Source organism: Rhinatrema bivittatum, chromosome 13, assembly GCF_901001135.1.
Source record: "Rhinatrema bivittatum chromosome 13, aRhiBiv1.1, whole genome shotgun sequence".
NCBI classification, from domain to species: domain Eukaryota; kingdom Metazoa; phylum Chordata; class Amphibia; order Gymnophiona; family Rhinatrematidae; genus Rhinatrema; species Rhinatrema bivittatum.
In genome coordinates this window covers 1,040,494-1,052,114 of record NC_042627.1, presented here as the reverse complement: position 1 = coordinate 1,052,114, position 11,621 = coordinate 1,040,494, and the positions used below count along the sequence as shown (strand labels likewise).

Genomic DNA, 11,621 nt, shown 5'->3' with positions numbered 1-11,621 from the left:
AGGACTCTTACAACCATTGCCCGTACCTACGGAACCGTGGACTCACATCGCCACGGACTTTGTAGTAGATCTACCCTCGTCTCAAGGCAAGACGGTAATTTGGGTTACCGTGGACCGTTTTTCTAAGATGGTCCATTTCGTGCCACTACCCAAACTACCCTCCGCAACCGAGCTAGCCCTGTTATTTACTCATCACATATTCCGTATCCACGGCTTGCCTCAAGACATAGTCTCGGACAGAGGCCCACAATTTACAGCCAGGTATTGGAGGGCTCTTTGCAAAAAGTTTGAAATACAACTCAGTTTTTCTACCGCCTTCCACCCGCAAAGTAACGGGCAAACAGAACGGATGAACCGTTCTCTAAAACTGTTCCTACGAGCTTTCACCAACCACAAACAAGATAATTGGGTGGAACTGTTACCGTGGGCAGAGTTCGCCTACAACAATCAAGTACACGCAGCAACAGGAAGATCACCCTTCCAAATCGTATATGGAAAGCAACTCAAACCACCTTTGCCCGTGCCTGTGCCGGTCTCCTCACCTGCGGCGCAGCTTACTGCCCAGCAGTTGGGTACACTCTGGATATCTACCCAACGGAGGCTTCGTAGGTCTGCACTCATCTCTAAATGCTACAGTGATCGCCATCGGACACCCGCACCTATCTTCCTACCTGGAGACAGAGTGTGGCTCAGTACCAAGCACATCCATTTAAGACAACCATCGAAGAAGCTAGCACCTAAGTTCTGTGGTCCTTTTCGGGTAGCGGAGAGAGTGGGGCTGGTGTCCTATCGTCTGCGTCTGCCTACCACGTTACGCATTCATAACGTTTTCCACGTCTCTCTCCTGAAACCAGTAGTCCTTTCCAGGTTCCACCAGAGCCCGCCTGATCCTACCTCTGCTCCCACAGCCGAGGACCCTACCTTCCAAGTACGAGAAGTCTTGGATTCTCGTTTCGCCAACAGACGTTGGGAGTACTTGCTAGCTTGGGAGGGATGCGGGGATGAAGACAATACTTGGGAACCTGCTCGCAACATTTTGGACAAATCTCTGTTACAACTATTCCACGCCGATCATCCTGGCAAGCCTGGGCCTTTGAAGAGGGGGCGTAAAGGAGGGGGTACTGTTGCGGTCCCGGTCGCTAAGTTAGCGACCGGGTCCTTACCTTGTCTCCGGGCTCCCCGTTCGCACCGCGAACCGCGCGCTGAAAGGCCGTCCTGGCCGCATGGCAGCGGCGTCTCCCTCGTGGAGACGCCGTCAGGGCCTGAACGCGGCTCCTCCCCCCGCCGGGGAACGCGCGCGAAGGGCCGGCACTTGTAGGTCCAGCACCCGGAAGTGCTGAACCGCCCCTTCTCTGACGTCAGACGCCGGCAGACTATTTAAGTCGGCGTCTGTGTCCTCAGCCTTGCCTTGCAACGAGGTCACTCTCTGAGTGTTAGTTGCGTTCCTGGTGATCCTTGCTCCAGTTGTTCCTGCTCCAGTTCCTGCTGATCCTGCTCCAGTTCCTGCTGATCCTGCTCCAGTTCCTGCTGACCCTCGCTCCAGTTCCGGTCTTTCCTGTTCCTTCTCCTCGCTTCCTGCCTGCTTCCGCCTCTGCTGACCCGACTTCGGACTTCACCTTGACTCCTCTTGTCTTCAGCCAGCCACGACCTTCGGACTTCACCTCGCCTCCTCTTGTCTTCAGCCAGCCACGACCTTCGGACTACACCTCGTCTCCTCTTGTCTTCAGCCAGCCACGACCTTCGGACTTCATCTCGACTCCTCTCGTTTACTGCCAGCACTGACCTCAGCGCTTCTCCTAAGACCCAGCGACCCGGACCTCTACAGGCCCCTCCTGGGGAGGTCTCGGGTTTCCAGGGCGAAGACTTCTCTTCAACACCCGCTGTGCTCCGCCTCCCGGCCTTCCTCCACTCTCGGAGCCCTCGCTCCACTCGGCCGGCCCAAGGGTCCACTGACAATTTCTATCCACAACATGATAGGCATTAATAATGTATAGGAAGCAACCTCTTCCAATAGAAAAGAAGCTATAGAGCTAGGGGTTATGGTATGAAACTGCAACAGCAGGAAATAGGTCATCATAGAAAGGGTAATGGAGACATAGAATGCCCTCCCGGAAAAGGTGCTGAAGACAGGAATTGTAATGGAAATGAAGAAATGGGGTAACCTGTGGTAACTAGCTGGAACATATTCACATGGTGATAACTGGCATAGAGCAATCCTTCAAATCCTAAACAGTTTGTTGGCCAGACTGGATGGACCATGTGGATATTTATCTGCTGTCATTTACTATGGTAGTAGAAATGTTTTGAGAATAGATTGACAAATTTCCATGGTTATAATCCTCCAGATTGTCCTCTACCACTGAAATGAATTTCTTGTTCACTTCTAGCACTACAAGGTACAAATTTTCCAAATTCATTCACTAGAATTATGGTAACTTTGTCGTCTTTCCTTTGGCAGAAGGAAAGCAGCAGCACTTACCTGTGTGCACCTCCTGAGCCAGCGTCAATCTGATGTCTGCATGGGGCCTTGTAATTGTGCAGGATGCACCGTCCTCACATGTTCAGACATCTGAAGCCATCAGAATGAGATACACAGATAAAAAACTGATGCCCTCCTGCCAGTGAGATGGAGGGAGTGGCCTGGGTTTGATATCTGCACATTTTGGTTTGGTGTGCGTGGAGTATTGAAAGTGTACCACAAAATATAAAAGGCTGAGAAGCGCTATTCTAGCCTTCTGCAATATCTTTATGTCAAATATGGTAAGAGCAAAGTGAAGAGGAAGTGAGCAGCATGAGAGATGAATCACTTCTCAGTATAGGAACTGAAAGACCACCAACCTCAGCTACTTGTTCCCATTCTCACTCCTCCTGAAATATCTATCAGAACACTGCTCTTCATTTCAGCAGTTAGACAGAAAGAGGCAAAGAGACGGCAAGTGAAAAAATAACAGAAAGTGAGACTGCGAGTAACAAAGGAAGCGAACAAATGAGAGATAAAAACAGAGCTGTATTCAGTGAAGCTGAAAAAAATTTAGAGAAAGGGAAGAAGAGACAGAGAGAGACATAAAGACAAGCATAGAGTGAAAAAGGGTGCCGGTAGCTGAACAGCCATGGATGACCTTGGTAAGTTTTGTTTTCCTGTCTTACTGAAGAATAAATCAAAAAGGGAATCAAGCAAAGTGAGACATCTTTCTGAAATATCCATGAAGAATATTTATAAGCAGTATTCATGAGAGATATTCATATTTGGCCTTATTCAACATATACATTTTATCTTTCTATACCTATGGAATTAGTAAAAGTGTTTAACATGAGCAATAGTATCGATCGTCAAGGCTTCAGCTACTACTATTAAGCATTTTCATAGCAGTACAGGCTGCACTTCATGCTCTACAGGTCTAGTCAAGGCAGCTAGAAAAGACAAATAAGCAGTTGGGAAGAATCAGAGTAAAGATTTTAAATTCTCAGATGCATTGAATTGAAGACAGGGCCCGTGTTATTTAACTGAATGAAGCTGTCAGAAGTGAGTCTTTTCACAAAGCACTTTATGTAAGAAAAAACAGGAAATGGGGTGAGTGTCTTTGTTACTGTTCATGTCTGCATTTTTCATAAGCATTCATAGTTCAATACTACAGTGATTTATAGGGGTAGAGTTTGGATAAAATCAGAAATTAGCCAGATAAATGTAACCAGACAAAAATTCCCCTCCCCCCCTCTTCTGATCAGCTAAATTTATGTGCATAAAATTGCAAGGCACACAACTTGAGCTGGTTAGAAAAGGGGAGAGGCCAGAGGCATTTCTGGGTCGGGTTTACCATATAGCATGCTAAGTGACTACATTTAATTGCAAAACTTCAGTCACAGAAATTGCCCGAAATCTAGCCAAAGAAATTTGACAGCTGCCTTTTATATCTGACTCAGAATAAGCAATAAAGCAAAAGGGACATTCATTTTTCAACTCCTCCCCCAACCTCCTGACTCACATGCAAAGGAGCCTGTATGGCCTGATCCTCACCCCTTCCCTCCTTTCCCAGTACAAGACATTGTACTGGGAAACAGCTGTTATGATCTGGCCCAGACAGCAAGAAAAAGAGGTTTGGGACATTTCCCCAACAACCCCAGTTGTCCTTTGGAAGGAGCTAGATGCCACAAAACGCAGGGTGCACAAGAGTTTTGTGAGGCCCTGAATAGCATGGGAACTTTCCGGGACCAGATTCAGATCCCTTCAGAGATCCTCATACAAATGCATGATAGCTGGTAACCACATGTTCCTCTGCCATGCTCAGCAATGTGGTGCGTGGATGAAAGATGTGCTCCCTGTACCACCTGCATTCTCTCCTGCGTGGCAGGCTCAGCTGTGGGGCAAGGCACTTTACCAGCAGGGAAATAGGCTCTGGGGGCATTTGAACCTGTCTTGCCTGTTGTAGTTCTTCTTCTTCTTCTTGTAGTTGTTCAGGTTATTGTAGTTGAGCATCCCAAAGCAGCCAGTATCCCACTACTAGCAGACTTCCCCTAACATTGTAGTTTTTGGAAAATAGGGCAGGTAAGAAAAGCTGTTTTTATTGGCCCAGCAAGGCTGTCTAGGTGTATCAAAGAGAAGGCCTCATTTTATCTCCCGTGATAATAGCCGCAATCCATGATAATGGCCGGAAAAAAAAAGTGTTTAATTCTCACATTAAATCCCATGCTTTAGCAGTAGGAGTCCCTCATTTGCATATAAAGCTTTTGCATACACATTATCAAATGTGCATGCTAGCGTACAACGTGATAGACCACTTTTATCTCGTGATTTGACGAATGACCCTGTTAATTAAGGATTTACCCTTAGTGTTTTTTGTTTTTTTTGTTGGTCATTTGTTCAGCCAGAAGAATTTCAGAGCTTCAGTTGTTGTCTTGTAGAGATCCCTTTCTTCAGTTTACGGAGAATGGGGTGCTTTGCGAATGCTGCCCTCGTTTCTGCCAAGGTTGTTTCAGTCTTTCATCTTAGTCAAACAATAGAATTTCCTGCCTTTCCGAATAGATTTGTCTGTACTGCATGTGAAAGAACTTCATGTGTTGGATATGTGGTGGGTTTGTTTAGATGACTAATAGTTTCTGGAGATCAGATCATATTTTTTGCTTTGGAATGGACCAAGAAAAGGGTGCAGGGCATCCAAGGCTACTATTGTGAGATGGATGACGGATGTGATTAGCTCGGCATATATTTGTAAAGGCCGATCAGCATTGGAGGGTCTAAGGACTCAGTCTACTTGGGTGCAGGCAATCTTACGGGCTAAGTAGCAGTTGGCTACTTCACAATAAATATGTTGGGTGGCTACTTAGAAGTCATTACACACTTTCTCCAGATATTACCAGTTGGCTGTCCAGGATCCAGACTCTGAGGGATTTGAAGAGAGTGTATTATGAGCACGGCTATCACATTCCCGCCCAATATAGAAGAGCTTGGGTTCATCCCAGGAGTCTGGCATGATCTGGGGTATGAACAGGAAAGGAAAATTGGTTCTTGACTGATAAGTTTTGTACCTGGAATACCACAGATCAGTCCAGAAGCCCACTCATTCAATAAAACCCTCTCATCATTTTAGTTTGTTGGTTACATGATCATCTGTTTAATGTTGTTGGCATGAGCTTTCTATAGAGGCTTTGCTTCCCTTCTGCTCATTGAGGGGGGTTGAGGGTCTCAGTTATTGACATAGTTATTCTCATCTTAGCTTGGTTACAGGTCAAACTGAGGAACTGCAGGAGGCACTCTAGGTTAAGTAGCAGTGTCAGTTGTTGAGATCGGGTGTTTTAGTGTGCCCATGGGCCTCAGCCCGACCCCAGACGGATCCAGGACCGCACTGAGGGTTGACAGCGTGTTCCACTATGGCAGACGGTCTTACCCTCCGCCAGGCCTGCAAGCTCCCAAGGCCAACAACAGGATGATGTTGGAATGTGAATGGTCCGACGACCATTCCGAGCCCTTTCGGACCTGCCGCTTGGAACGGCATGGAGCAGCAGGCCTGGCCTGAGGATGAGGGCAGACGGGCCTTGACATGAAGATGTGACACTATGACGAAGGTGAAGACGTGACACCAGGACTATAAAAGACATAACACCAGGGCTGATGCGAAGACATCACGGATCAATGGTCGATGCGACAGCATCAGGGACAAGACGCTGAAGTGCAGACATGACGAGGAACTTGAAATCCAAACAAGACAAGACGTTGGGCAGGAGGACATTGGCACTGTCTCTCAGGGCGCCCTACTCAGCCCACCTTCACGGGCACACCCAATGAGCTGGTCGCGGACCACCCTGTCCCACTGCGCACCCTACACAGTCTATGTAGCAAACAGATCTCAAACCTTGTTGCATCTGGATAACTTAAGAGTGAAACTCCAAATTTCCTTCCAGTTATCCTCATCATGGTGGGACATTTTCCTGGGTCCATTAAAAATGTATATAAGCGGAAAATCACTTTTTTTAAATACGTAGGTTGTGTTAATAACGATTCTAAGCATGTTTGGGAATGCAGTACCCCATTATATCCTGGATGCCTCATAAAATCCTTATCAATTGTATAAAATATAATGTACATGATCTTCAATATTATATTCTGACTTGAGTTCCTGAAATCTCTTAACTTGACCCCCTATCCAAATCTGATGAAGGAATGTCAGGCATTTAATATTCCAGTCTTTCATATCAATGGACATCAAAGAAAGAAGGTCAGCCTGAGGTGGTATAGTGAAATTGAAAGGTGACCAAGAGCAATGGGTGGAGAAAGGCGAGGAAAAAGCAGAAATATTCCTTGTCAGACTTTAGTTCCAAACTGTTATTTTGTTCTTATTTTGTTCCTTTTCTAAGTCTCATGATACAATGTAATTTTCACAGTGTTATGTTACCACAATGTATGTTCGTGTCTCAGACTTAAGTTTTAACTGTTACAGTGTAATAATAAGACATCTTAGTCTTATTATTCTGCGAGTTATAATGTAAACCGATGTGATATACCCCAATGAATGTGGTATATAAAAACAAACAAATAAAAATAAATAAGTATTAAATAAATACTTCAGTTGTGTGTTCACTAAAGAAAACCCTGGAAATGGACCATTACTGGTTTACAAAAAACATGGATGGCAGTGGGGTAGATGTGACACAGTTTACAGAAGAGCTAGGAAAACTGAAACTGGAGAAGGCCAAGGAGATACTAAGGGAGCTCAGAGATGTCCTGGTGGATCTGCTAAAAGGACCTGTTCAATAGATCCCTGGAAATGGGAGCGGTGCCGTGGGATTGGAGAAGAGCGGTGGTGGTCCCATTTCACTAGAGTGGGAGCAGAGAGGAGGCTGGAAACTTAAAGGCCACTTAGCCTCACCTGGGTGGTGGGAAAATTAATGGAGACCCTGCTGAAGGAAAGGATTGTGAATCCATGCTGAACCCAAGGCAGCATGGATTCACCAGGGAAAGTTCCTGTCTGACAAATCTGAGTGATTGTTTTTGATTGGGTGACTAGAAAATTGGATCTAGGAGGATCAATAGATGTGATTTACTTGGATTTCAGCAAAGCATGTGATACAGTCCTATAGAGACTGCTTGGGAGTGGGCACCATAATTTTGAAAGGATATAGTAGAAGAATCGACCGAGAGCTCAGCCAGCCAGCTGCTGCTGTATTAGAGCATCACATCATCTCCCCCTCATTCTCATTTTTTGTTACAGATGTTTTGCTGGCAGAGCTGGAGCATCTTAGTGCAGTGGGGTCTAGCAGAGAAATGCCAAGTCATGCACAAAGCTTTGACCTTCCAGCGCAGCCAGTCACACAGGAGAACTGCCAAGTCATGAGCGGACAAGCTGAGAGGCAGCCATCACCAAAATCAACACTCCCATCCCCTGCTACAGAGGAGGAAGGGGTCAGGGGCAAGGTGAGGCAATGTCAAGCGAAGTACAGGGGCAAGTTTCTGCTGCTCTTGTAAAAGGGGCTCTGAGTGATTGACATCAATAGACATATTTTGAATATAGCCAGTTAAATACTAAGAGGTCCCTGTTCAGTGTATTTGCCCAGCTAAGTTTGGCACTTGCCGGGGCAAACACCTGGATTTAAAAATCCTCCCCATTTGACCATCCCTGACTTAATTGACTATGTTGGCGGTGTTTTGAGACAGAGCTAAGTTAAGCAGATAATGCCAATTTTCATCATCATTTGGCTAATGTAGCTGGATAACTTTAGAGTGGCCATAGATTAGCCTTAGGTTTAGCCAGCTAAGCTTTTCCAGTTTACTTTAAGATAACAAATGCAGCAGCATACCTTTGCCACTGAAAATCCTGGCTAAGTTAGCTGTGCCTGGTCTCCAACTTACAGCTAGTTGAAGCAGAATTAGGGGAAAAAAAAAAAGCTCATTTTTATCTTGTTCCCTCATTACTTGTGGTTCTCGGGTTTCTGGAGGTTTGAGGAACACTTGCTGAGTATAAGACACTTCCCAAAGCATCTTCCTGAGCTGAGCACTGGAGTAGCTGCTATGAATCGTAAATAAATAAGAATCAAACTGCTGTTTAACAAAAAGAATCGGTCAATTCTGTTTAGAGGCTCAGCTTCCCGGAATGATGCATGGGGAAAAAGAAAAGGTTATCAACAGATCACAAAAAAATAACAACATGAAAAAGTGGTAGGAAAAAGACATCACATATTTCTTCTGCATTTCAGGTACAGCCTGTCTACATCACACACCTACAGGAGGACAAGAGGAACGTCTACAGGTAAGAGAACGCCCACCAATTCTATAGAGACCAGATCCCCTCAGTGTAACTGATCCTATAGAAACCAATCACTGCTCTAGCCATCCTATATAACACATATTAAACTGCTGTAGCCCAGAAATGGCCATCTGTGGTCCTCAAGAGCCAAAAACGGGCCTTGTTTTCAGGATATTCACAGAATATGTATGAGAGAGGCTGGGAACTACAGGCCACTTATTCTGACTTCTGTGGTGAGCAAACTAATGGAATCGCTGCTAAAACAGAGGATAGTTCAATTTTTGGAATCCAATGGATTGCAAGATCCAAAGCAGCATGGCTTTAAAAAGAGGTAAATCTTTCAGATGAATCTAATTAATTTGTTTGATTGGGTGACCAGGGAGTTGGATCAAGGGAGAGTGCTAGATGTAGTGTACTTGGATTACAACAAGGCCTTTGATATAGTTCTTCCCAGATGACTTATAAATAAATTGAGCACCCTTGGTATGGAAACTAGAATGAATGAATGGGTTAGAAACTGGCTGAGTGGGAAGCGACCAAGATAAGTGGTAAATGGAGTTTTCTCTGAGGTGGGGGTTGTTACTAGCAGTGTGCCTCAGGGATTGCTCCTTGGACCGGTCCTTTTCAACATTTTTGTGAGCAACATAATGGAAGGATTGTCTGGACAGGTTTGTCTTTTTGCCGATGATACCAAAACCTGTATCAGGGTAGTAAGCCATGAAGGTGTGGAAAACATGAGGTGGGATCTAGCAAAGCTTGAGGAATGGTTTAAGGTCTGATAGCTAAGATTTAATGCTAAAAAAATGCAGAGTAATGCATTTAGGATGCAAAAACCCAGGGGAAAGGTGCAGTATGGGAGGTGAAATTCTTCTAAGCACAAAGGAGGAGCAGGATTTGGGAATAATTGTGTCTGATGAGCTTAAGGTGAACAAACAGGTGGATAAAGTGACGGTAAAAATCAGAAAGATGCTTGGCCATATAGGAAGAGGAATGGTCAACAAAACTGGAGGAGATATTGCCCCTGGATAGGTCCCTAGTGAGACCTAACTTGGAATGCTGTATGCAATTCTGAGGGCCACATCTTCAAAAGGATATAAACAGGATGGAGTCGATCCAGAGGGTGACTACTAAAATGGTCAGTGGTCTTCGTTCTAAAGCATATGGGGATAGACTTAAAGATTTAAACCTGTACACCCTGGGGGAAAGGCGAGATAGGGGAGATATGATGGAGACCTTCAAATATCTCAAAGGCTTCCATGCACAGGAGGGGAGCCTCTTTCAATGGAAAGGTGGGTCTAGATCGAGGGGTCATGTGATCAGACTGAAAGGGGGCAGACTCAGGAGTAATCTTAGGAAATATTTCTTTACAAAGAAGGTGGTGGCTATGTGGACAACCTCTCACTGGAGTTGGTGGAGACAAAAACAGTATCTGATTTCAAGAAAGCATGGGATAAATAGAGAAGATCTCTAAGGAAGTGATGGGAATTATAATTCTAAATTAATTGGGCAGACTGGGTGGGCCCATCATGTTTCTATGTTTTCTTTAAGGAGCCTTCAACAAAGTCACTCCAGCAAGCTTATTAATCCTGCTAAAACAAATGAATCCATCATCATCCACTGCTGACCCTCGTCTTTTACATTTATAAGGAATCCTGAGTTCCATCTGTTTTATCTCTTAGCTGACACTGTAAACTCGTTCTTGCCTCAGTCACTTAAGGCTGCAGTTTTAAGGCTTCTGGAACCATACCTACCTGAGAATTATCTTCCGATTTTGCAATCTACCTCCCCTCTCAAACAACATTGTAAACGTAGTACAGTGTTAGCGCTCCAGTGTTTTAGATATTACATTCCTTATGCACCTTAAACAATCTGATTTATCGAAGGGGTAATAATACAGAGACTACATTCACAATCCTAACTAATTGTCCATTGTACCTGAAGACTGGAGGATGCCCAATATAACCCCAATATTTAAAAAGGGCTCCAGAGGTGATCCAGGATACTGTAGACTTCTTAGGCACTCGCTTCTACACCAGAGGACTGGATTGTAAAGTTCAGAACCTGTTGGACACCTGAGTGCTCAGGGTCTGGGATTACTTGCAGGTCCTTGGTCCCTTGGGCATTTGCATGTATGAAATCTCTACAAAAAGCGTTACTATCCCACTGAGGTCTGATGTTGGACCAGTTTCATCTTCCACTACCACTTAAAGAAATTGCCAGGTCCAGTCTTTGGTGGTGGTTTGACCTGAGCCATCTGGAACAGTGGGTGGACCTCAAGTTCCCTTAATGGATAGTGGTGACTACTGAAGCCAGTCTCTCTGTCTGGGGGTGCTGTGTCCCCAGCCCAGGTGGTACAGGGCTTATGGTTGGCGAAGGAAACGACTTTGTCCATCAATCAATTAGAAACCAGAGCGGTGCAGTTAGCTCTGGAGAACTTTCTTCCCCTGCTGCACAATCGGGCAGTTGAAGAACTTTCAGACAATGTGATGACTGTGGCTTACATCAACTGTCAGGGAGGAACCAAAAGTCAACCGTGTCTAAAAAGTGGAGATGCTGATGTCCGGGTGGAGCAGCATTTAGCGTTGTTAGTGGCTTTGCACATAGCGGGGTCTGACAATGTGCAAGCAGACTTTCTCAGCCGACAACATCTGGATCCCGGGGAATGGGAGTTGTCGAGTGACAGGGCAGGCCTCACTTGGATCTGATGGCTGCTCGGTTGAAAGCCAAAGCCCTACGTTTTTACAGTCGCAGAAGAGAGCAGGTAGCAGAGGGGGTCGAGGCCTTGATGCTGGCTTGGCCGCACGATGTTCTGCTTTGTCTTCCCTCCCTGGCCTTTAGTGGGTAAGGTTGTCAGGAGGATAGAGATTCATCCAGGAAGGGTGATCC

The 11,621-nt window shown here is 45.4% G+C and overlaps 1 protein-coding gene across 3 annotated transcripts in view; it reads left to right on the top strand.

Annotated features, from left to right (window-relative positions):
• The first annotated feature begins 2,868 nt into the window (after positions 1-2,868).
• The window catches only part of LPXN (leupaxin), a 57,435-nt gene continuing 48,682 nt past the window's right edge, over positions 2,869-11,621 (top strand). For all 3 annotated transcript variants that reach the window (XM_029575671.1, XM_029575669.1, XM_029575672.1), the window contains exons 1-3: positions 2,869-3,123; positions 7,704-7,906; positions 8,686-8,738. In XM_029575671.1, the coding sequence (XP_029431531.1) occupies positions 3,111-3,123; positions 7,704-7,906; positions 8,686-8,738 (269 nt within the window). In that variant the 5' untranslated portion in view covers positions 2,869-3,110. The remainder of the gene's footprint in view (positions 3,124-7,703; positions 7,907-8,685; positions 8,739-11,621) is intronic.